This window comes from Carassius carassius, chromosome 10 (assembly GCF_963082965.1).
Source record: "Carassius carassius chromosome 10, fCarCar2.1, whole genome shotgun sequence".
In the NCBI taxonomy this organism is placed as follows: Eukaryota; Metazoa; Chordata; class Actinopteri; order Cypriniformes; family Cyprinidae; genus Carassius; species Carassius carassius.
Genome location: NC_081764.1, coordinates 9,557,130 through 9,579,187, shown reverse-complemented (window position 1 = coordinate 9,579,187; position 22,058 = coordinate 9,557,130). Strand labels below are relative to the sequence as shown.

At 37.1% G+C, this 22,058-nt stretch overlaps 1 protein-coding gene across 1 annotated transcript; it reads left to right on the top strand.

Moving 5' to 3' along the window:
- Nucleotides 1-5,469: 5,469 nt before the first annotated feature.
- LOC132151725 (protein kinase C delta type-like) lies at nucleotides 5,470-20,354 on the top strand. Its single transcript, XM_059560046.1, has 18 exons — nucleotides 5,470-5,626; nucleotides 11,570-11,698; nucleotides 13,797-13,996; nucleotides 14,086-14,152; nucleotides 15,489-15,648; nucleotides 15,729-15,760; nucleotides 15,983-16,068; nucleotides 16,142-16,271; nucleotides 16,513-16,613; nucleotides 16,728-16,818; nucleotides 16,908-17,038; nucleotides 17,134-17,307; nucleotides 18,028-18,119; nucleotides 18,547-18,609; nucleotides 18,721-18,859; nucleotides 18,946-19,134; nucleotides 19,215-19,343; nucleotides 19,427-20,354. The coding sequence occupies exons 2-18, from the start codon at nucleotides 11,581-11,583 to the stop codon at nucleotides 19,583-19,585; spliced, it is 2,061 nt and encodes a 686-aa protein (XP_059416029.1). The 5' UTR covers nucleotides 5,470-5,626; nucleotides 11,570-11,580; the 3' UTR covers nucleotides 19,586-20,354.
- The last annotated feature ends 1,704 nt before the right edge of the window (nucleotides 20,355-22,058 follow it).

The window sequence follows — 22,058 nt, the reverse complement described above, 5'->3', positions numbered from 1 at the left end:
AGATGTTATGTCTTAATAAAAAAAACACATTTTATGCAACATATGTATAAGAGAAACAATATATTAAATAAGAAACATGTAAATGAGTCTTATTTTATTTAATTTTTTATTTTATACTTTAAGAATGAAAAGTGGGCGTTCCATAACAGAAATGACAGAAAGCAGGTATTTTAAAGGGTATTTTAATGGGTGTTGGATGGTTCAAGATTGGAATCTACCTGTCTGTTAATAGACTGTCTATATACTCACTTCAATTTGAGTGCATGTGTGCTTTTAAGTTTCAAAGTTGACCTCACTGAATTAATGATAATTTACTGTGCTTTGAGATTATTATTATTATTGATAATTAAAACATCTTTAATTGGACAGCTTGTAGGCCAGCCCACTCCACCTTTCTCGCTGAGACCTACCAAAGAAAGTCAACTTATTTTGCTGCATTAGCCAGTTAATTACTGAACATGACTCTTGTATAGACAAATTATTTATAAATTAATAAATTGTACATTATAAACAGTTTAATCTTTTTAGATCATACAAATAAATTAAAGATTTGATCATAGTTAAGATGTATGTAAAGGTGAGACATATTACAGAATACCTGTTTTAGTCTCACATTTGTAGACCAAGAAGATTTCACTGATGATAGAGAAATTGAAAGAAAATGTAAGAGTGTGATTCTGTGGCAGTCATTTTTGAGTCTTTTAAGTGTCTTATATTCCTCTGCATTGCAGCAGAGAGATGAAGAGAGGGGGAGGAAAGATCTCTCACTTTCCTACAAGATAAAAACATTATCTAATCTTTTCTTGATCTATCTGAGCAAATTACCCAGTCTAACATCAAACATATATATATATGTATATATATATATATATATATATATATATAATATTTCTCATTTTCTAAATGGTGTTAGCCGTCTTGATCTACAATACTGTTAATACACAGGGAATAAACTCATCTCTAAAAAAAAATTCTTGATATTTCCACTTCCCTTTTATTTAGTGCCTTTTATTATTCTTTTATTCCACTTTAAATTTATAAGTACTTATACTCTTTTCATTGGTTTGTGGTAAAAAGAGGAAGAAATGTGGCTTCTACCAAGGCATTACCAGTCTGTCAGACAGCTGTTGTGTGACAGAGTGTGTGTATGTGTGCATCTTTATGTGAACGTGTGTGTCAGACACAAATTTCACTAAAACTAATTAATCTGTGTACTTAGTCGAGCTATTTATATACTGTAATGTTATTTTCATAAACAAAGAAGAAAAAGACAAATGATTAAATATGATTTAATTAGTACTCTGGGTATTTTACATTTAACAACACACCATTTATCTGTGTAGATCTGCTCGATCACAGATAAGGGAAAGCAAATCAGCCCCCTCACCACCTCCAATTCTGCACCAGATATCTACACACACATAGACTGCAACATACTGTTGTTTCTTTGCTTTTTTTTAAATCTCACCCACACACTTAAATCTAGGACATACACTCTACAGCACTGTGGACCAAGAGGAAAGCAGGACAAGACTATAAGCACACACACAGAATGATGCTGATTTTCACATTTTGCGTCCACATTTATGTGACCTTTCAGCATATGTTTTATAGGTAATATTCCATCAAAGCAATATAGAAAAGAGACACGAGGCCTGTTCTTCATCTTAAGGCCTCTTGAGTAAATATAAATCACCCGCCAGCACAATTACTGTTTCTGGTTGCATGTGTGTCCAGCTGAGGACATAACGCTGGCACATGTAGCAAGCTGTGTTAACATTAATCGCTTAATATGGTACTGGTTTTACCAGTATGCCTACTTAGAATTTAGTCATTGTGAATAAATCTGAATATTAAAAAAAAAAAAAAAAACTACAGACATAATTCTGTCCTCTGCCATCTTTTAAGTTTAGCGCCTGTAAGTGGTAATAAAATTATCTAGCTTCCCAGTCATTAATACAATTTGAGGGTCCATTCATGTCCACTTTATGATAATTGACCTATTGGTAAGCCCCTCCCCTTGAACGCAGATGAGCCAGTGGCATTCGAGTATCAGTTGCATGGGGAGCAGAACTTGTCTCAGACATCTGTAGGTTTCGGCGTCACGTTCAATATCTGAAGCTTGCATCATTTTTATGGGGTTTACGCTTCACAAATTTAAAAACTATGTGCCTGGGGAACTTGTAACAGTGATTCCAGCGATCCTGAGATGATAGGCAATGGAATTTATTTTATTCTATTTCCCAAACCCAAACAAAACAGAGCAAAATGTCCCAAAGCATTCACCCCCAATCCCAATAGAGACAAAAACGTTAGTTTTCTGGTTGTCATACTCTCATTAAGTTGCAGTTTTCATCTTCTCAAGCAGAACCTTAATGTCATCTTGTGCTTTAGCAAAGTATCTCTGGCTAAAACTAGCTATCAATAAAGTTAGTGAATCTATAACCTAAATAGTGGACTGTTCTCGCATCTTGTACAGTGTAGGGTTAAAACACATAAACATTTCACTAGGTGCGTTTACATGGACAGTTTTTGCTTCCATCGGATTGAATTCAGTCTGATTGACGAATCCGAACATAGTGTTTACATGAACGCTGAATAAAAAGTGATCGGGTTGATATGCGCGTTTACATGTCACAAGCTTCTGATCGGATTTACTCTTTTTACATGCGCACACTGCATGAATATACAGAGTTTCCCTCTGCTGTCGCATGCTGTTTTAAAAAACACATGTGATATTTATCTACTTCTGGTCCTAATTAGGCGACGACCAGCACATGAACTGTTGTGCAGCTTAACGTTACTTATATATAAATAAAAAGATGTAAAAGTGTCCCTTCCTGCACCCAAAACTAGTCGTCTGTTGATGAAAGTCTTAAACAAGGACTGGTTGAATCTTGTCCTGTTCCACTTCACATACGCTGAGTGAAAAGGGAGTTTTATAATGACAGGACACTTATTTATGACACTTTAGTCACCAGGAAGAACACCTCTTTCGGCGCGTCATACGTCATTAAGCTATTTCTATGTCATTGCGCATGCGCAGTACTTTCCAGTTTCGGTTTTCAATCCGATCAAGTGTTTACATGTCCTCTCGATCGGATTAGAAAAGGGATTATCCACCCTTTACAATCCAATCAAAATTTTAGTCGGATCTGGCCAATTCTGATTGACGTGTTTACATGTGACTTTTTTATTCTGATTGTGCTTCTAGTCCTATTACGATCGGATTAGTAGTGTCCATGTAAACGCAGCTACTGTCTCTTCATAAACTGGTTAAATGTTAATTAATTTAACCATACCCTGCTGCGATACATGAACAGTGTTGGGCTTCTCCCATTTGCACTGTGATCTGTAAACCTTCACTTCCAATAATACCCACAATATTTATTTTAAAATCTTTTATATATACCTCCATGGTATGTTTAAATCACACTTGAATGGTGGCCCTGCTGTGTCAAAAATCTATCAAAAAAATATAGGGACAAGGTTTTCACACTGACAGCTATCATTGTAAGACAGTTAGCAACTCCATTTGCATTTCCAAGTTCGCAACAGTAACTAAGGGGGGCAGGGCTTACAGCTAGGTCAATTCTGACAGCATCATTTCAGTAGTGACTTGTAGCCAATTAGTCACAAGTACTTCTTTATTACCGTATTTTTATTGTATATATATGTTTTTTTCCTCGTCATGACATATTTTTGGACTGATGCGACTTATACTCAGGTGCGACTTATAGTTCGAAAAATACGGTACATATATCGGGCGGCCGATATATCGGGTCGATATTTGTCATTTTTTTTGTATATCGGCATCGGCCGATATCCGTGTTTAGTAGCACTGATTTAAAGTCAGGCACATCCGTGGGCAGCCCCATGTTATTGGTATGGTAGAAAGTGCTGCTGCCACATGTGAAGGACCCCAATCCAAAAAATTTAGAAGATTCAACACCAGGTAAGGTTTTAATTCTGATATTTCAAATTCCTATGGACATATATTTACTATATATTACTAGTAAAATATGAAGTGTTGCTTCACTTAGTGAAAGACAAATCAAATAGCATAGAGCCGTCGAGAACTGACATAATGCTACAACTAGTTAGGTTTGCATACTTGCAGTTAACTTTAAGGAGTGTAGTCGTAAACTATCAGCAGCCTTCTTGCTAACATATTAGACCCAATGTTATAAGTTCTGTTTTATTTTTCCTGTATTGGAGTCAGAGAATTTCACTGTGCGTGGAGAAGGTGGCAGCTCTCACAAACACTATGCAGCATGATTGAGGGCTAAGTTACTCCGCCCCGCTCACAGACTGCACCATGCTCGGAGACACAGAACTGTCCTGGAGCAGCCCAAAATGGTGAATGACATTTGTTCGGAAGCATGTTTTGATGCAGACAATAGCCGGGTTTCCATCAAACTTATTTGCATTTAGGGATGTCAATTTTCGATCATTTCCATGATCGATAGTCGTTAAAATTAACATTCAATTAATCTATAAACTTAATGCTGCAAAATAGGTCTGCAGCAGAATTATTATTATTAAGTGCAAAAGCGACTTGAAAAAAAGCTTTCTCACCTGAATTAAAGGGGTTTTAGTCTAAATGAAATACTAGTAGCAGGACTGTAAAATGAGTAGATGTGATTATGATCATTTAATAAAATGAAGATAAATATTTAAACTGACCAGTGTAACCTTTTATGTTAGGTTGACTGTACTTTTTTACTATTTTAATAATGAACATTCTGCGATGTAAGTTTGAAATTAGAATGCACTTTAGATATTCTGTCATTTATACCAAACACAAATGTTGTTATTTGCTAGTGTGTGTGCAGCATTACTATTATTTATTTTTTATATAGTTTATTTTTTTTCTATTTTTCCGTTTAATTTATTTTTACTTAATAACTCAATAAAATATGTATTTATTTTGTTTAAATGTATATTTAAGTTTACATTTATGTTCCAACAAACTTGAAAAATTCTGCTTGATAAATGCTCTAAAACTGTTATGTAAATGATTGACAAAGTTTTTTTTTTTTTTTTTTTTTTTTTTTTACTTCAAGATGTCGGCCCTAAAAATCGGCAGCACATATCGGCTATCGGCTGAGCCTGACCTCTAAACATCGGCATCGGTTTTAGGCAGCAAAACCCATATAGGTCGACCTCTAAGTATACATTCTATATTTATTTGCTACTAGCCACTACTACAATACTATATAGGCTACTTATAATTATTTGAACAGTAGTTCCAATGAACAGTAGAAAGAAAGAAAGAAAGAAAGAAAGAAAGAAAGAAAGAAAGAAAGAAAAATTTAAATAAGGAATATAGACTATGTTTAAATGGCTTGACATAGGTTGGCTACCTTCGCAAAGAGGTCACTTACATACACACTGGACGGACTCACAAACGCACCTGTGCTCTCTGTTCAGCGCAATGGCTTAATAAAGTGTCATCTGAGCGCACGCGCAAGACAGAAGAGGGATCGCGCGATGAAAGAGAGCACCTGTGCGACGTCACTCCGCCCTACTTAGAACTCTACGAGCGATTTGTACTTCCTCAAACAGCTCAATCACTAAAGCAAGCAGGCGTCTCAGAGAAGAGTCTGCTTCTTCCGGAGGAGAGGTAAGAAGTTAGCAGCGCCTATTTGTTTTTTAGTTGTTTATTTTGTACTATTGCATGGTCGTGACAGAACTTTGGTAATGTTGCGGAGTGTTTCACTTATTCTCTGTTGCTGTTTTTTTCCGACTGATGCGCTGAACGGATTCGAGCGAAGCGGAGGCAGTCTGTGTTTTTAGATACTTAAGACTTCAGTCCTTCTCCTCGATGTTTTATATGGCTTTCTGTTTTCCAAAAAAAAAAAACCTTAAACATATCTTTAGACTACTAAAATGATTTGAAAAGGGCGCAGTTTCACACCACACTCTTGTGTACGCTGCTGTCTTGACCTTGAGAGAATCGGTGTTTTCACACTTTGTCTTACTAGACAACACTTCTCCGTAATTGAAAAGGGAACAGAGATCGCGTCTCAAGACCTAGTGACCTACCTAGATAGCACTTGATACATTACAGACGAGTTCGCAGTCAGCTGGTGCTACTAAAAAAATTGCTGCACGCGCATGTGAAGTGCAAAGTCTAGGTAATTTGTTTCACAGAACTGTAGCTAAAAAAATTTATTAATGAATTTTTAAATGTTGTTCATAGTCCAGAAGTAACAATAGTTTGTGACATTTAGGTTGTCTAAAATATCACGGACACGGTCCTCTGAAAAATATCAATAATTATTGATCTAATACACAAAACCGATGTAGTGCTGTTCTAGTTGAGATGACTAAGTGTTTGTGTGTGTGTGTATTGGGGCATGGTGGAAATGGTTGTGTCACATTTTTACAGTAATTATCTGCTGTTTTAGTTGTTGTCGGTGGTTTCTGGACAGATTTCAGTTAATTTCCTTTAATATTAAATATCCATCACTACACTAGCATGTGACTGACGTGATAACTCTGCAGAGGAGACACACATCCTGCTGTGGTTGAACCGTTTACACCATACTACTCTTTCATTCTTTTCAAGGGTGTCGAAAGTTCCTTCCTGTCCTGCACATTAGATGTTGAGTGTATGACTCTGGACATAAGTGATGAAACCTGCTGCTCCTTTTGACATCAGTGTTAGGCTAACTGTTAACTCACCGAACTGAAAGACCCCAGAATTGTTGTGCAATAGTTGTGTATTTCATGCACTTTAAAGCTTTAAAATTTCAGCAATGCAGTTGCTAAGGACTAACTGATTGTTATATCATTGCTAGGGTGTTCCGGGTGGTTTCTAGGTGGTTGCTTACAAGTCAAATTAAGACACCAGGGGTCTGCAACCTTTTTCGCCATGAGGTGCCATTTTTCATTTTTCTGGTTAACCACTGTGCCAACATCCAACCCCACCCCATCCCCCTTTTTAGTGCATTCTGTATTTATTCAGTAAATACACATTTTTAAATGATATGAGAAAAAAAAACAATAGGCCTATCTGATTTTCTTGTAAGTAGTTGCTGAAGATTTTTTCATAAATTGTTTTTTAAACCTTTCAAAAGTTTCTTGAATAACAGATATATAGTGTGACCATACTGAACACCACTGTTTGTTTGTGTGACCGGGCCAATGCATTTAAACCATTCAGTTTAATCACCATTCTATATTAATGCGCAGCTTTAATGGATGCATGCACGCACACACACAGACACCACTCGCACACAGATATCTGATAAGCTCATAAACTTGTTGTCAGCATTGCCATGTGACCAAATCCACCACAACTTTTTAATCTATACTGAATCGCTACATTATATTTCTCAGCAGGGGGGGGGTAAAACTACTGTTTTAGTAACTAAACTCATCTTCATAGTTTGCAAACAGATGCAAACAATTTGCACACCTCGCTCTCGCTCTCAAAATGGCCACATTTAAGAAAAAAAGTTGTTTGCATCACTGGATATAGTGGTTGGTCATTTAAATTTCGGTCGTAAAACATATCGTTACAAATTGACTAATATTAAATTGCCAGGTCCCAGGTCATCCAAGATGTAGGTGACTTTTGGGGCTTTTCCACTGCATGGCATGGTACGGAACAGTTCAGTATGGTTCACTTTTGGGGGGGTTTTCCACTGGGTACAGTATCTGGTACCTGGTTCTTTATTAGTACCACCTCGGCTGAGGTTCCCGGTGAACTGTACTGTTACCAAAACATGACGTGTAAACTGAGAGAGAATCTTCACTACCTGCGACACTGAATTTACAACACAAACACAACAGAACCCCTAGATTTAAAATCAGCACAGCCAGCGAAGGATCGAACACAACTGTTTTGAACAAGCACCTTTTTAACAACCAAAAAATGGCCGTTTTGTGGTCTGTTGAGGAAGTACAGACGTTCCTCTCGTTGATATCAGAGGAGCGGATCCAGCGAGAGATTGATGGGGGCAATACGGAATAAAAAAGTTTTTCACGAGTTGCGGCAATAGAGGCGGCACAACAATAATGACATAAATAATCCCGCCCACTCTAAAGCGGTACTAAACGGCAGTGGAAATACAAGCCGTGCCATACCGTACTGATCCGTACCGCGCCAAGTCATACCACGCGTTTGAAAAGCGGCATTTGTTTCTTTAGTAGAATACAAAGATTTTTTACACAAACCATTACAGTCTGTTAGTCTTATAATGGAAGTATGGAAGTGAATGGGAATCACGGCTAAAACATACAATAAGACTAAATTACATACACAAACAAAACCAAATTAACCCCTGCGCCTTGTGATGATACATTAATGTGTAAAGGCACCAAATGATTGGTCTGTGCAAGAAACTGAACCGTATTTGTATTGTTTTTTTTTTAACCTCTGATTCACACAATGTCCGTACTGTTAGAATTGTTAGAACTCTCCTGAGCAGTGTTCTCAGCAGCAGGGGCATGAGGCCGCCTCACGGGCCTTCATGCTCTGCTTCTGTGAAAAGTAAACCCCGCCTACTTTGATTTGATTGGCCATCTCAGTCATTTTGACATTGACAAGCGCTGTTAGACTGCTGAGACTTTGATCTGAAGTGCCTAGTATGTGCAGCGGATGCACGAGCATCAGTAGACTAGCGCAAGTTAATTCTCACACTTTCTTACACCCATAACAGGGTGTGTGACTATGAGAAGTTATTACCTCAAAATGTACGACAGTATGCAGTTTTCCCTATTGCTCACGTGCCAGCAATTATCCCTCTGTGTGCCACGTGCCAACATCACTTTGTTGGATTTACTCATCCTCAATCTCCTCTACTCATCCTGTGGAACATAGGAAAAAATATTTTAAAGAATGTTGCACACCAGTTTGTTTCGGTAAGAAATACAAAGTCAATGGAATACAAAACTCTTTGGTAGCAACATACTTCAAAATATCTACTGCTTTAAATAAAGAAAATCATTCAGGTTCGGGACTACATGACGATGAGTAAATTATGACAATTTTCATTTCTGGGTGGACTATTCCTATATAAAACAAACCACTAATCCGAAGTATGTGCAATAGTACTAGTGATGCTTACCTAACAAGGCCATGCACACACAGACACACACTTCCTACACCCTTGTAATTGTGTGTCAGCTTTTATCATGGCTAATGAGTACAAACATTCTCTTAGCACTCATTTTAACTTATTATGTTCAAGAAAGCACATGGAGCCTATTAATCACACCTGCCTACCCAACACCCTTGCAATCTCTCTCCTTCTCTCTATCACTCTTATTTTCATGCTTAAACTAACACCGGTCCACAGGCTCTTCTAGACTTTTTGCTAAATTTGGTTGAACAGGATTCATTAAACATGTGTGATCATCCAGAGAGACTCTTACTGATGTTACATGGATTGTTTTTGAATTCGATTTGTACTGTGCTGCAAGCTTATGTTATTGACACAAACCTCCACAACACAACTGATTTGCTAGCTCTTATACACACACACACACACACTACACACACACATACACATTTTGGGCTTCCATGTTTTATGTGGACATTGGGATAATGGTTTTTATACTGTACAAACTCTATTTTCTATCCCCTTACCCTAAACCTACCCCTCACAAGACACTTTCTGCATTACATTTTGCCAAAAACTTAATTCTGTATTGATTTCTAAGCTTGTTTCCTCATGGGGACCACAAAATGTCCCCACAAGGACAAGGGTATTTTGGATATTGTCCCCATCTTTGTAGGGACATTTTGTACCCATAATGTAAGGTATACCTGAACTGTACACACACACACACACAAGCAGAGATGTAGGTTTTCGAATGAGATGCTGCAATGTGGACATTTCAGACATGTTTCGACAAGTGCGCTTCATAATTGAAGTATAGCAGAAGTGTGTTTCTGTGTATGTATGGGTGTGTTCAAATATCTCTCCCCCTGTCTTTCTTAGTATTACACACTCCATAGTAATACAGTTTAAATACAGTCACTGCAACACAACAAACAAGTTTATGAAGCTTCTGTGCCTCTGTGTCATTGTCTTTCAACAAAGTGGGTGGAGTCTTGATGTTACACAGGACTGATCAATTTCAGCCCCATAACCTATAAACCTCATCTGGGTCATGTTCCAAATGTTCTGATCCACAATTATAAAGTATGATAATGTAATAGAAATAAACACAATGTACCCATAGGGTAATTTTATGGCTAGGGACACTTTTTCTACGTAGTTCTATGCCATGAATGAGAATTAAAACAAGGAACCTTTGCATTGAAATATATTTGTATTTAATCTTAGTCATTGGGTTTGTATTTAAAGAGCTTTTAAGTTACAAACATTGTTCAGTTGACAATAATTTTGATAATTAAGTAAATATTGTGCATAATTTCATTTCAAATTTCTAATTGAATTTCTTTAAAAATGTAGTTGTAGTAACTCAATAAATTTGTCTTGTTAACTTTGGAAATTTCTAGTTCCCAGCATGCTTAGCATAGGACTGGATAAGGAGAGTAAGTGTTGAAATTAAGTGGGTTTTTTTGTGTGTTCATGAGAGTTTCAGTTATGTTGAAGTTTTTCTGGTTTCCATAGTGCTGAAGAGTAGACCACATGAAGGTAAACACTATATTGACTCCATTAGCAACCACTGTGCTAATGCCAGTGACAACCTCTTACTTGTTCATTAAATACACATGCTAAATAAGTAACATTAAGCATGTGCTATGATCGCTGTGGATTTGAATTGAAAAAAGATCATATAAATTGGTTTCAGGCCCACAAATCCATTAAAACGTATATTTTTTGAGTAATTAACTTAAAAATACATGCTCATTATAAATTAAGTCAGTGTTGCTCTAACTCAGTGTAGTTTGTTGGTTGAACTTAATTTCATTAGAAATTGTCATTGTTTTTGTTTTTGTCATTGAAATTTTTTTTTAGGTAATATACATTTTTTTTAGTGTGTAGTTTAACCAGTAACATTTTAGGTTTACCACACTTTTACACACAGATAACTTACATACACTAAATGTGTCACATAATATGGAATTTAATTCTTTGGAAATGGATTTTAATATAGAACATTTTCAAAGTTGCATAACCTTAATCTTCAGAAATCAAAACTTTAACTTCATTCCTAAAACACCTTCTGATGTTCTGACGCCTGCATTTACAAATCATTATCTCTTTGGTACATAACTTGCTCCACCCATTCAGTGTGAGGTGATAAAAAGAAAGTATTATACTTTTAATTCTAAACACTGGTAATGCTAATGAGAAGAGTTCATTTGTGATGGTGCATAGCACCTGCTAGTCTACATACCTTTTTGATGAATCCCAGTGTTAGAAACTGCAGCTCAAGTGTTTTTATTTCAAGGTCACTGGTCATGTCACTCTGATAATTTCAGCAAGACTAAACAATTTCCTCTGCATGTACATGCATTTAATAAAGCAGTTTAATGTTTTTTTCTTTATTGCTGTATGCAGTAATGCTGCTGTACTCAATATATCACAGAAAACATCAGTATAATCATGAGAATTTTGCTTGTCTGTATCTTTTTTTTTAGGCTGTGTTTGAATGTCTGCCATGGCCCCTTTCCTGAGGATTGCATTTAATGCCTATGATCTTGGCACATTCTCGCCAACGGCTGAGGCGCCATTCTGTGCCATCAAAATGAAAGAAGTTCTCAGCACTGGTGAGTAAATGTGTCTACGTGGTTGTGCGTGTCTGTTAGAGCTGAAACAACGAATCGATTTAATCGATTAAAATCGATTATTAAAATAGTTGTCAACTAACTTAGTCATCGATTCGTTGCTAAATAATTTATTTGCCGTAAGCGGCTTATTTCGTGCATATTTCAAATCTGCGGTGACCAAAGTGTGGCAGTAATGAGCCACCGGAGGATTTACTCAGCCAGTACAACAGGAGAAGTAGCGAATAGCCAATAGCTGGCCTCGTTTTATGTCACGTGCTTCCCGAACTGCGTCTGCAGCATTCAGCAGGATGTGGGAGTACTTTATTTTGAGCCTTCAAAAAAGAAGATTAACCTGTAAACTCTGCACTACTGAACTGTTTAAGGGACCGTTCACATATCGCGTCTTTTGCGCGCTCATGTTCGTTATTTCCAATGTAGGCGCGCAGTATGCGCGCTCATAATGGAAGCGACGCGGTCGCGACGCACCCGTTTTTCCAGGCGCGTGCACACCGCATCGAGTTAAAAACATTTCAACTTTTCAGAATGCAGCAAGCGCACCGCGGGTCATGTGACAAGAACTAAATAATCAGCTTCATCCTTTCCCGTAACAACGTTAAAAGCTCAGCCAAGATGAAGGAACAGCTGATCATAGCTGTATATGGATTCCCATTTTGAAATAAATTTAGTAGCAGAGCTACTGCAATCGATTTTTTGAGCTGCAAATCCATTTATCCTTTGCTGAAATTTCCGCGTCTTCTAGGAGAGAGCGCGTCATGGTTGCTTAGCAAAGGCAGACGCCTCAGGGGCGCTTCTGCCCGAGCGTTTTGGAAAGAAGGAGAAAGCGGTGCGCCTAGCGTTTTCCACGCGTTTTTAGGCGCGATATGTGAACGGCCCCTAAGCCTTTTATTTGTGCAGATTCTCCAGTACAATGTTGTTTGCAAATGTTTAGTCGTAAAAGCTGATAACATTGCTTTTTAACAGTTAACATTTAAAGCTTTACAAACATGTTATGTGATCAGTTTGTCGTTTACCAGTTCATAATTCAGTCTTGCAGCCTAATTATGACTGAATGAGAGAGGTAAATGTTTAAAGATATTTGAAATGCACTTTTTTTCTAAGTATTCACTGCTCTTTTTCACACAGCAGGTTTTTTGTGTGTCCGTTTTTTCTGGACAACCTTCTGATGGATTTTACTTTAAATTGTGAGTTCCATTCAGGTTTCATGCCATTGGCACTTTATTCGAAGGATTGTTTACAATTTCACAGCATAAGCTATAAAGCTGTTTCCCAGTAAATAATAAAATACAACGCACTGCAATCTTATTCTGTTTTATCCTTATTCTTCGTGAAAATATGTTCTGAAAGATTCCTTAATAAGCTTTGTTCGGGATGTTAAACTACTTTAGGAGCTCTAAGGACTGCCATGGTGAAAACATTATTTGAAATCTCCTTGTGAAATTTGCTAGAGTATGGGTCAGTGTTCTGATTGCAGAAGAGTTCGACAAAGGATTACTAACACATAATAAAACAACTCCAGGTATATTTGTGATGAGGATATGACAATGCAAAATTATTAAAATCTCTTAAAAATCTATGCTGAATTATAAAGACCCTTTATTAATAATTTACTTTGGGGGAAAAATGGGAAAAACTAAAATATAAGTACATAAACCGATTAATCGATTAATCGTAAAAATAATCGACAGATTAATCGATTATCAAAATAATCGTTAGTTGCAGCCCTAGTGTCTGTGTGTGTAATGGGTTTCAAGTACATGGCTATGTTTGGAATGCCTGCCATGCTTCTTGTGCTGTTTTTGCAGTTTACTGTATGTACACAGAACAACATGCAAATCCTCCATCTGCATAGAACTGGATTATGTGTTTAATTTTGCCAAATGAATAGTTCAGAATGGAGCACGCTGCACAGAATTTTGGTTCCCACAATTCAGTGCACCTTTACTTGACCTTAATTTCAATGTGACTAAAAGCACTATCATTTGTTATGTTTAATATAATTTTTCTATCTGATTAATGTATCAAAGCTGGCAAGACTTAACTTAGTTAAATCAAAAATGTCCACCTTTCCTTTTTTAAGAACGAGGAAAAACATTGATCCAGAAGAAGCCCACCATGTATCCTGCTTGGCGATCCACATTTGATGCACATATTTATGAGGGACGTGTCATACAAATCCTACTCATGAGAACCGCAGAGGAACCTTTAGCTGAAGTGACTGTGGGTGTGTCTGTGTTGGCAGAAAGGTGCAAGAAGGCAAATGGACGTGCAGAGTTTTGGGTTTGTGATGACATGGTTGTGTATACATTTGTATGAGGGTCAGTGTTTGCACTTTTAGAGGTAATATTATAGTTTTGCTTCATTTTCAGGTTGATTTGCAGCCTTCAGGGAAGGTTATGATGTCCATACAGTTCTTTTTGGAAGATTCAAATACAGGTAAGACTCGATCATACTCTCACTTAAACACTCTTTCTCACTGTACTGTGATTTAATGTTCACAGAAAGGGTTTTTCCAAAACCGAGCTAAAAGTCTCATTAACTTGAGACTGGATTGCCACTCTCATAAAAATGTAATTTCCATAAAAACAAGGTAGATTTAAAGACAGATATTCATATTATGCTCAACCAGTTTAGTACATCCACCCTAAGTTAACGTGTTCTTTTTACCTTAGTGCTACCCTTGAGCTCCTTCTCATTAGACATTTCAACCCCTGCTTGAATCTAACCAGTTATCATTAGAAGTGGGAGGGGTCCTTCTTATCTGATCATATGTATGGGCATGTGTGAATTCATTTGGACTCACTTTAAAGTTCTGTGCTCAGGAATGTCTCCGCTGAACATGTTAGAACAGCTTGTCCCTGCATTACACTGTCAAACATTCTGTCTGTCTCTTCTCTTCCGTTTCAGTGTTTTTAGAATACAAAATGTTCAACTGCAGATTTGCAAAATGTGTAAAATTAGATTAGCATTCAAAAGTTTGGGGATTGAAAGGTCTCATGCTCACCAAGCCTGCATTTATTTGATATAAATAAATAAATATTGTGAAATATTATCATTATGATTTAAAATAACTGTTAATAATTGAAACAACTGTAAAATGACTATTTGAATACATTTAAAATTTTAATTTATTCATGTGACAGCAAAGCTTCAGTGTCACATGGTCCTTGAGAAATCATTATGATATGCTGATTTGTTTCTAAAGTAACATTTTTGTTTACTTTCACATTTGTAAACAGTTGAGCTGCTTAATATTTTTACAGAAATATATATTTTTTTAGGATTCTTAAAAGAACAGCATTTATTTGATATTCAAATATTTTTTACAATGTTAAAATCTTTACTTGCACGTTTGATTTAATGCATACTTGCTGAATGAAATAATTCCTTTAAAAAATCTTACTGGCCCCAAACATTTGAACGGTAGTGTAATTAATCAATCAGCTAGTCGGTTAATCAGTTTTAAAGAAACCCTTTATAGTACATTAAGGTTGGTTGTGGATACTTTTGAGCCCAGTCAGGTGTGTTTCTTAGGGGACATGAGATGCTTGTTCAAAACAGCTAGACAAAATGTAATGCAGTGGATTGGTCAAAATTTGGTAAAAATTTAACAGGAAATAAATAATTGCATAATATTTACTATATGTATATAAAAGTATTATTAATTAAATTGTTTTCAGGACATAAAGATTTCATTAAATTATTGTCAAAAGGTTTCCGGTTATGAACTTGATTCTTCTATCCTGTTGAATTTTTTCTCTTTATCTGTCAGACTGTCGTAAGTCAGTAGTGTTTGAAGAGGAGGCACCAACTCTCAATCGCCGTCGTGGAGCAATTAAACAGGCGAAGATTCACTTCATCAAAAACCATGAGTTCATTGCCACCTTCTTCAGACAGCCTACCTTCTGCTCTGTCTGCAGAGAATTTGTTTGGTCAGTCCTGATTGTTCAGTTATAAGATGTAAGTACTTCGTAACTCAGGCATACTTATAATTTTGTCTTTTGCTGCCCAGGGGTCTTAACAAGCAAGGTTACAAGTGTAGACGTAAGTATATTTTGATGTTATCCTAAATATTTCTCCACTTATATCTGCAGTTTGATTAAGTAGGAATGTGCCCTAAATGAGCGAATACATGAATAGACTGCTTCCCATTTTTCAGTGTTTAACTTGAATGAAGCTTTTTAATGTTTTATTCAGAATATAGCAACTCTATGAAAGCTGTCCCAATGCCTGAACCCCCCTTAAATTTATTTTTTTCTCCACCAGAATGCAATGCAGCTATCCACAAGAAGTGTATAGATAAAATTATTGGAAGGTGCACGGGCACTGCAGCCAACAGTAGAGAAACTATGGTATGTTTTGTATTGTATTATTTTATTTTATTTTATTGTGCAGTGGTTATTTAAAGTTTTTGTGTGCCTACAGTTTCAGAAGGAACGTTTTAAGATTGACATGCCACATCGCTTTAAGACCTACAACTACATGAGCCCCACCTTTTGTGACCATTGTGGTAGTCTGCTGTGGGGTCTTGTCAAACAGGGCCTCAAATGTGAAGGTGCGTATACTATGTGTGGATGAGGATGTGTATCAATTTAACTGCTAGCCATCATTTGTTTATATTGAGGTTTCAGACATTTTAATAATTAGAAATACTTAAAAATACTTAAAATGACCAGCCCACTAGTCAGTAACTTTATAAATTAGCTAGTTATATTTTCTTGGAAAAAAGGCACTTTTGTTATTTGGTGCAAGTCTTAATGTTGGACCCTGATTTGCAATCACCTCTTCTCTTTCAGACTGCTCCATGAATGTCCATCATAAGTGCAAGATCAAAGTTGCCAACCTGTGTGGCATCAACCAGAAACTACTGGCAGAGGCTCTTACCCAAGTCTCAATTGTAAATATTAATGTTTGCACAAGGTTGCACAAAGTTACGAGGCACTTAACATACTCCGTTTCAACATATTAATGCTGTTATGTTTTTAAGTTGTGTATGTTTTTGTTGTCACAGAAATCCGCCAAGCGACCTGAAAGCAACTCGCAGAGCAACCCCCAGGATCTTGGTGTTTACCAGGATTTTAATAAAAGTCCTGATGATAAAAGTAAGTATGATTGGTGGTATCAAATTGTGAGAATTAAAAATATGATTCTGATTTGACCTCAATTTAGAAAAAACTAATTTTTATTGTAGATGGGGCTCCTTATGGTCATCTGTGGGAGGGTTCAAGTCCTCGTCCCCCCTCTCGAATCACCCACCAAACACGTATCACTACTGAGCATTTCATTTTCCATAAAGTCCTGGGCAAGGGAAGCTTTGGCAAAGTAACAAACAACTTCTTTCTCCCTCAAACACATATTCATATACACTTGTGCTCAGGGTCACACACACAAACACACGTTCATCTTCCTGTTGTCAGGTGCTGTTGGCTGAACTAAGAGGCACTGGTGAATGGTTTGCTGTGAAGGCACTGAAGAAAGATGTGGTGTTGATGGATGATGATGTAGAGTGCACCATGGTAGAAAAACGAGTGCTGGCTCTCGCCTGGGAAAATCCATTTCTTACACGCACCTACTCCACTTTTCAGACCAAGGTACACCAGACATTTACTCAAAAAAACAGCCAGAAAATAGTAACACACACAGTTGAATGTATGCAGTTCTGCCGGTCACATTTATTAAATTATCATTGCAGCATTTTAAAATGTAAATTATTTTTCTCAATAAAATTCCAATTTTCTACTTCAAACATTCACATTCAAGTAAGGCCCTTTTATACGGCACAGATCAAAAATGTTTTATTATTATTAAGACAGAAGAGATGTAGTTTCAAAGCTAAACTTGACAACATGTTGATCTTATCTCAGTAAAATAGGACAGAACATTAATATTAGATTTTCGAAGAAATTATCAAAGTATCAGAGTGGCTCAGTGGTCTATGCTCAAGATGTATGTAGGTGACCTGAATTCAATTCCTGACTCATGTGAAGTGACGTGTTGCCAAGTGTGGTGACACATTCTCGGAATTTGTGCTCTGCATTTAACTCATCCATGTGCACACACACATAGTAGTGGACAACCACATCCAGAGCAGTAGGCAGCCATAGTGCTGCTGTTTACAGAAAGCATTTGGGGTTTTGTGCTTTGCTCAAGGGTCCCACTTCAGTCATGGTTTTGAGGGTGGAAAAGAGCGCTATTTATTCTCTCCCCCCACAGGTTTCTAAATCTTAGCAACAGTGCCAAACAATATGTTAATGGAGAATGTCATTATTTGTTATAGTTACAAATCAAATTAATTTGTTTATCTTTAACAGGAGCACTTATTCTTTGTGATGGAGTATCTGAATGGAGGAGACTTGATGTTTCATATACAGGAAAAGGGGCGTTTTGATCTGTTCAGAGCCACGTATGTCATCCATATGCAAATAAAATAGTTTCAGTATGTAAAAATAGTTAAACCCTTGATTTAAAGGGAAAGTTCTCCCAAAAATGAAAATTCTGTCATCATTTACTCACCCTCATGTCGTTCCAAGCCTGTATAAGTTGCTTTCTTAATTTTGATTGCTGGTAATCAAACAGTTGGTTGTTCCCATTGACTTCCATAGTATTTATTTTCCTACTATGGAAGTCAGCGGGAACCACCAACTGTTTGATTATTAAAATATCATCTTTTATCTTCAACATAAGAAAGCAACTCATACAGGTTTGGAACGACATGAGGGTGAGTAAATAATGAAAGATTTTTCATTTTTGGGTGAGCTATCCCTTTAATGGGCATTAGTGGCATATAAATGGCACCAAAATAATTGTTCTGAATGGAATTCTTCTGCCAGGTTCTATGCAGCCGAAATAGTGTGTGGCCTGCAGTTTCTTCATTCCAAAGGCATTATTTACAGGTACACAACTGTTTCACCATTGTTTTGATTTATTTAGTAAATACTCCACTCAGAATTCCTAGAAAAGCTTTCTGGATAATTTTAACTATTGCTCTCTCCCTTTTTTGCCAGGGATATCAAGCTGGATAATGTGATGTTAGACGGAGAAGGCCATATAAAAATAGCTGATTTTGGAATGTGTAAGGAGAATGTGTTCGGGGACAATCGGGCCACAACCTTCTGTGGAACTCCAGATTATATCGCTCCTGAGGTATGAAACACACTTTGATGTTGGTTCACTCTCAGGCCGTAATGTCCTGGTATTCACCCGATGTGTTTGTGTGTGGGAAATCACAGATTCTGTTGGGTCAGCAGTACTCATTCTCAGTAGACTGGTGGTCATTTGGCGTGTTGGTGTATGAAATGCTGATTGGTCAGTCTCCTTTCCATGGTGATGATGAGGATGAGCTGTTTGAATCAATCCGAATGGACACACCTCATTATCCCCGCTGGATGACAGTGGATACTAGAGACATGCTTGAAAGGGTACACATGCACAAATACACATTTAAAAACATTACACACATTTAAATGTCTGCAATAACACATATTACATCTGTACACAGCTGTTTGAGCGTGACCCATCACGCCGTTTAGGGATTGTGGGTAATATACGAGGCCACCTATTCTTCAAGACTGTCAACTGGTCTGCTTTAGAAAGGAGAGAAGTTGAGCCCCCCTTCAAACCAAAAGTGGTATGTTTTCCCTCTCACATCCAATTCTCTTCTTTTTTTGTCTTTGTTTCCACATTATTTAAAAAAAAAATATTTAATTGCAGAAAGCTCCAAATGACTGCAGTAACTTTGACCGGGAGTTTTTGAGTGAGAAACCCCGTCTCTCACACTGTGAGAAAGGTCTGATTGATTCCATGGACCAAAGCGCTTTTGCTGGGTTCTCGTTCATTAACCCAAGAATGGAGCAACTTCTACAAAAGTGACACATTTCCATTGTAGTCAAAAGGAAAAAGCTCTATTATGTGCATGTGATTGTAGTATTGAGCCAGATCATTGCTCCAACCAAACCAATCATGAGCACTCTCCCAACTCTTCCTTTTAAATGACTGAACTATAACCTTCTATGACACGATAGGCCCTTTGTAACCCAACATATATTTTGAGCCTTCTCATGGTGCATCAGTGAGATTGCAGTCTTGTTGCATTTTAGGGTGCCCCGATCTCAATGCAATTTTTACCTTGTCCTCTCAAAGTTAGGATGTCTAAAAATAATTTTGCTGGGCTAGTACAAACTTGACTGTTGAATGCAGGGAGTGTGCTGTTAGTTCTGTTTGGGGAAAGAGCAATTCAAAAAAGTGTACAAAAACAAATTAGGTCAGAGATTATATACAAGTATTGTTTAAATCAATATGTGCATGCTACAGTCATAGATTATGTTGTGCATTTCTGCTGTGATGTGGGTAATTATGTTTGAACAAGGGATTGACCTGAATTTGTGTTGAAAGTGTGCTTTGTAAGTGTTGTGTATATATTGTATTTTAAATAGTTTGAAAACAATGTGTATATCTGGTACAGAAACAAAGCTACCTTTAGCTCAGAGAGTCATCTGTTTTTTTAGCGTGTATATTGTTGCATTATAAATGTTTTTATAAAATGTACTTAAGAGACCACATGATCAAATGCTGTACATGACTCTGTCTTAAAATTAGAAACTTCATATGGTCCAATAAACATTTTGATGGTGAAAAAAAATGAATTGGACAGATTTATTTTTACTGTCAGATTTAGTTTTTAGAATGTCACTGGCCTTTTAGGTTTGTAGTAGTATTTATACACCTAAGAGGAAAATCATACAGGTGCTGGTCATATAATTAGAATATCATCAAAAAGTTGATTTATTTCACTAATTCCATTCAAAAAGTGAAACTTGTATATTATATCCATTCATTACACACAGACTGATATATTTCAAATGGTTATTTCTTTTAATTTTGATGATTATAACTGACAACAAAGGAAAATCCCAAATTCAGTATCTCAGAATATTAGAATATAACAAGACCAATACAAAGGCCAACTAAAAAGTATAAAAATGAAAAGTAGGAGCACAGCACTCAGTACTTAGTGGGGCTCCTTTTGCCTGAATTACTGCAGCAAAGCAGCATGGCATGGAGTCGATCAGTCTGTGGCACTGCTCAGGTGTTATGAGAGCCCAGGTTGCTCTCATAGTGGCCTTCAGCTCTTCTGCATTGTTTGGTGTGGCATATTACATCTTCCTCTTCACATTACCCCATAGTTTATCTATGGGGTTAAGGTCAGGGCGAGTTTGGCCAATTAAGAACAGGGATACCATGGTCCTTAAACCAGGTACTGGAAGCTTTGGCACTGTGTGCAGGTGACAAGTCCTGTTGGAAATTAAAATCTGCATCTCCATAAAGTTGGTCAGCAGCAGGAAACATGAAGTGCTCTAAAACTTCCTGGTATATGGCCTTGTTGACCTTGGACCTCAGAAAACACAGTGGACCAACACGAGCAGATGACATAGCACCCCAAACCATCACTGACTGTGGAAACTTTACACTGGACCTCAGGCAACATGGATTGTGTGTCTCTCCTCTTTTCCTCTAGACTCTGGGACCCTGATATTCAAAGGAAATGCAAAATTTACTTTAATCAGAGGACATAACTGTGGACCACTCAGCAGCAGTCCAGTCCTTTTTGAAGCGAGATTCTTCTGACGCTGTCTGTTGGCCAAGAGTGGCTTGACTCAAGGAATGTGACAGCTGAAACCATGTCTTGCATACCTCTGTGCGTAGAGGTTCTTGAAGCACTGACTCCAGCTGCACTCCACTCTTTGTGAATCTCCCCCACATATTTGAATGGGTTTTGTTTCACAATCCTCTACAGGGTTCGGTTATCCCTATTGCTTGTACACTTTTTTCTACCACATCTTTTCCTTCCCTTCGCCTCTCTATTAATGTGCTTGGAAACAGAGCTCTGTGAACAGCCAGCCTATTTTGCAATTACCTTTTGTGTCTTGCCCTCCTTGTGCAAGGTGTCAATGGTCACCTTTGGACAACTGTCAAGTCAGCAGTCTTCCCCATGATTGTTTAGCCTACAGAACTAGACTGAGAGAACATTTAAAGGCCTTTGCAGGTGTTTTGAGTTAATTAGCTGATTAGTGTGGCACCAGGTGTCTTCAATATTGAACCTTTTCACAATATTCAAATTTTCTGAGATACTGAATTTGGGATTTTCCTTAGTTGTCAGTTATAAACATCAAAATTAAAAGAAATAAACATTTGAAATATATCAGTCTGTGTGTAATGAATTAATATAATATACAAGTTTCACTTTTTGAATGGAATTAATGAAATCAACTTTTTGATGATATTCTAATTATTTGACCAGCACCTGTATGTCAGTATAATAATTTTAGAAAAAAGATTAACTGAA

What these genes read in the sequence shown, in the direction of transcription:
- LOC132151725 (XM_059560046.1), top strand. Translation starts at nt 11,581, where the DNA reads ATGTCTGCCATGGCCCCTTTCCTGAGGATTGCATTTAATGCCTATGAT. An exon ending in ATGGACGTGCAGAGTTTTGG is followed by an intron (nt 13,997 to 14,085) that starts GTTTGTGATGAC and finishes CTTCATTTTCAG; the next exon opens with GTTGATTTGCAGCCTTCAGG. An exon ending in CAGATTATATCGCTCCTGAG is followed by an intron (nt 18,860 to 18,945) that starts GTATGAAACACA and finishes GGGAAATCACAG; the next exon opens with ATTCTGTTGGGTCAGCAGTA.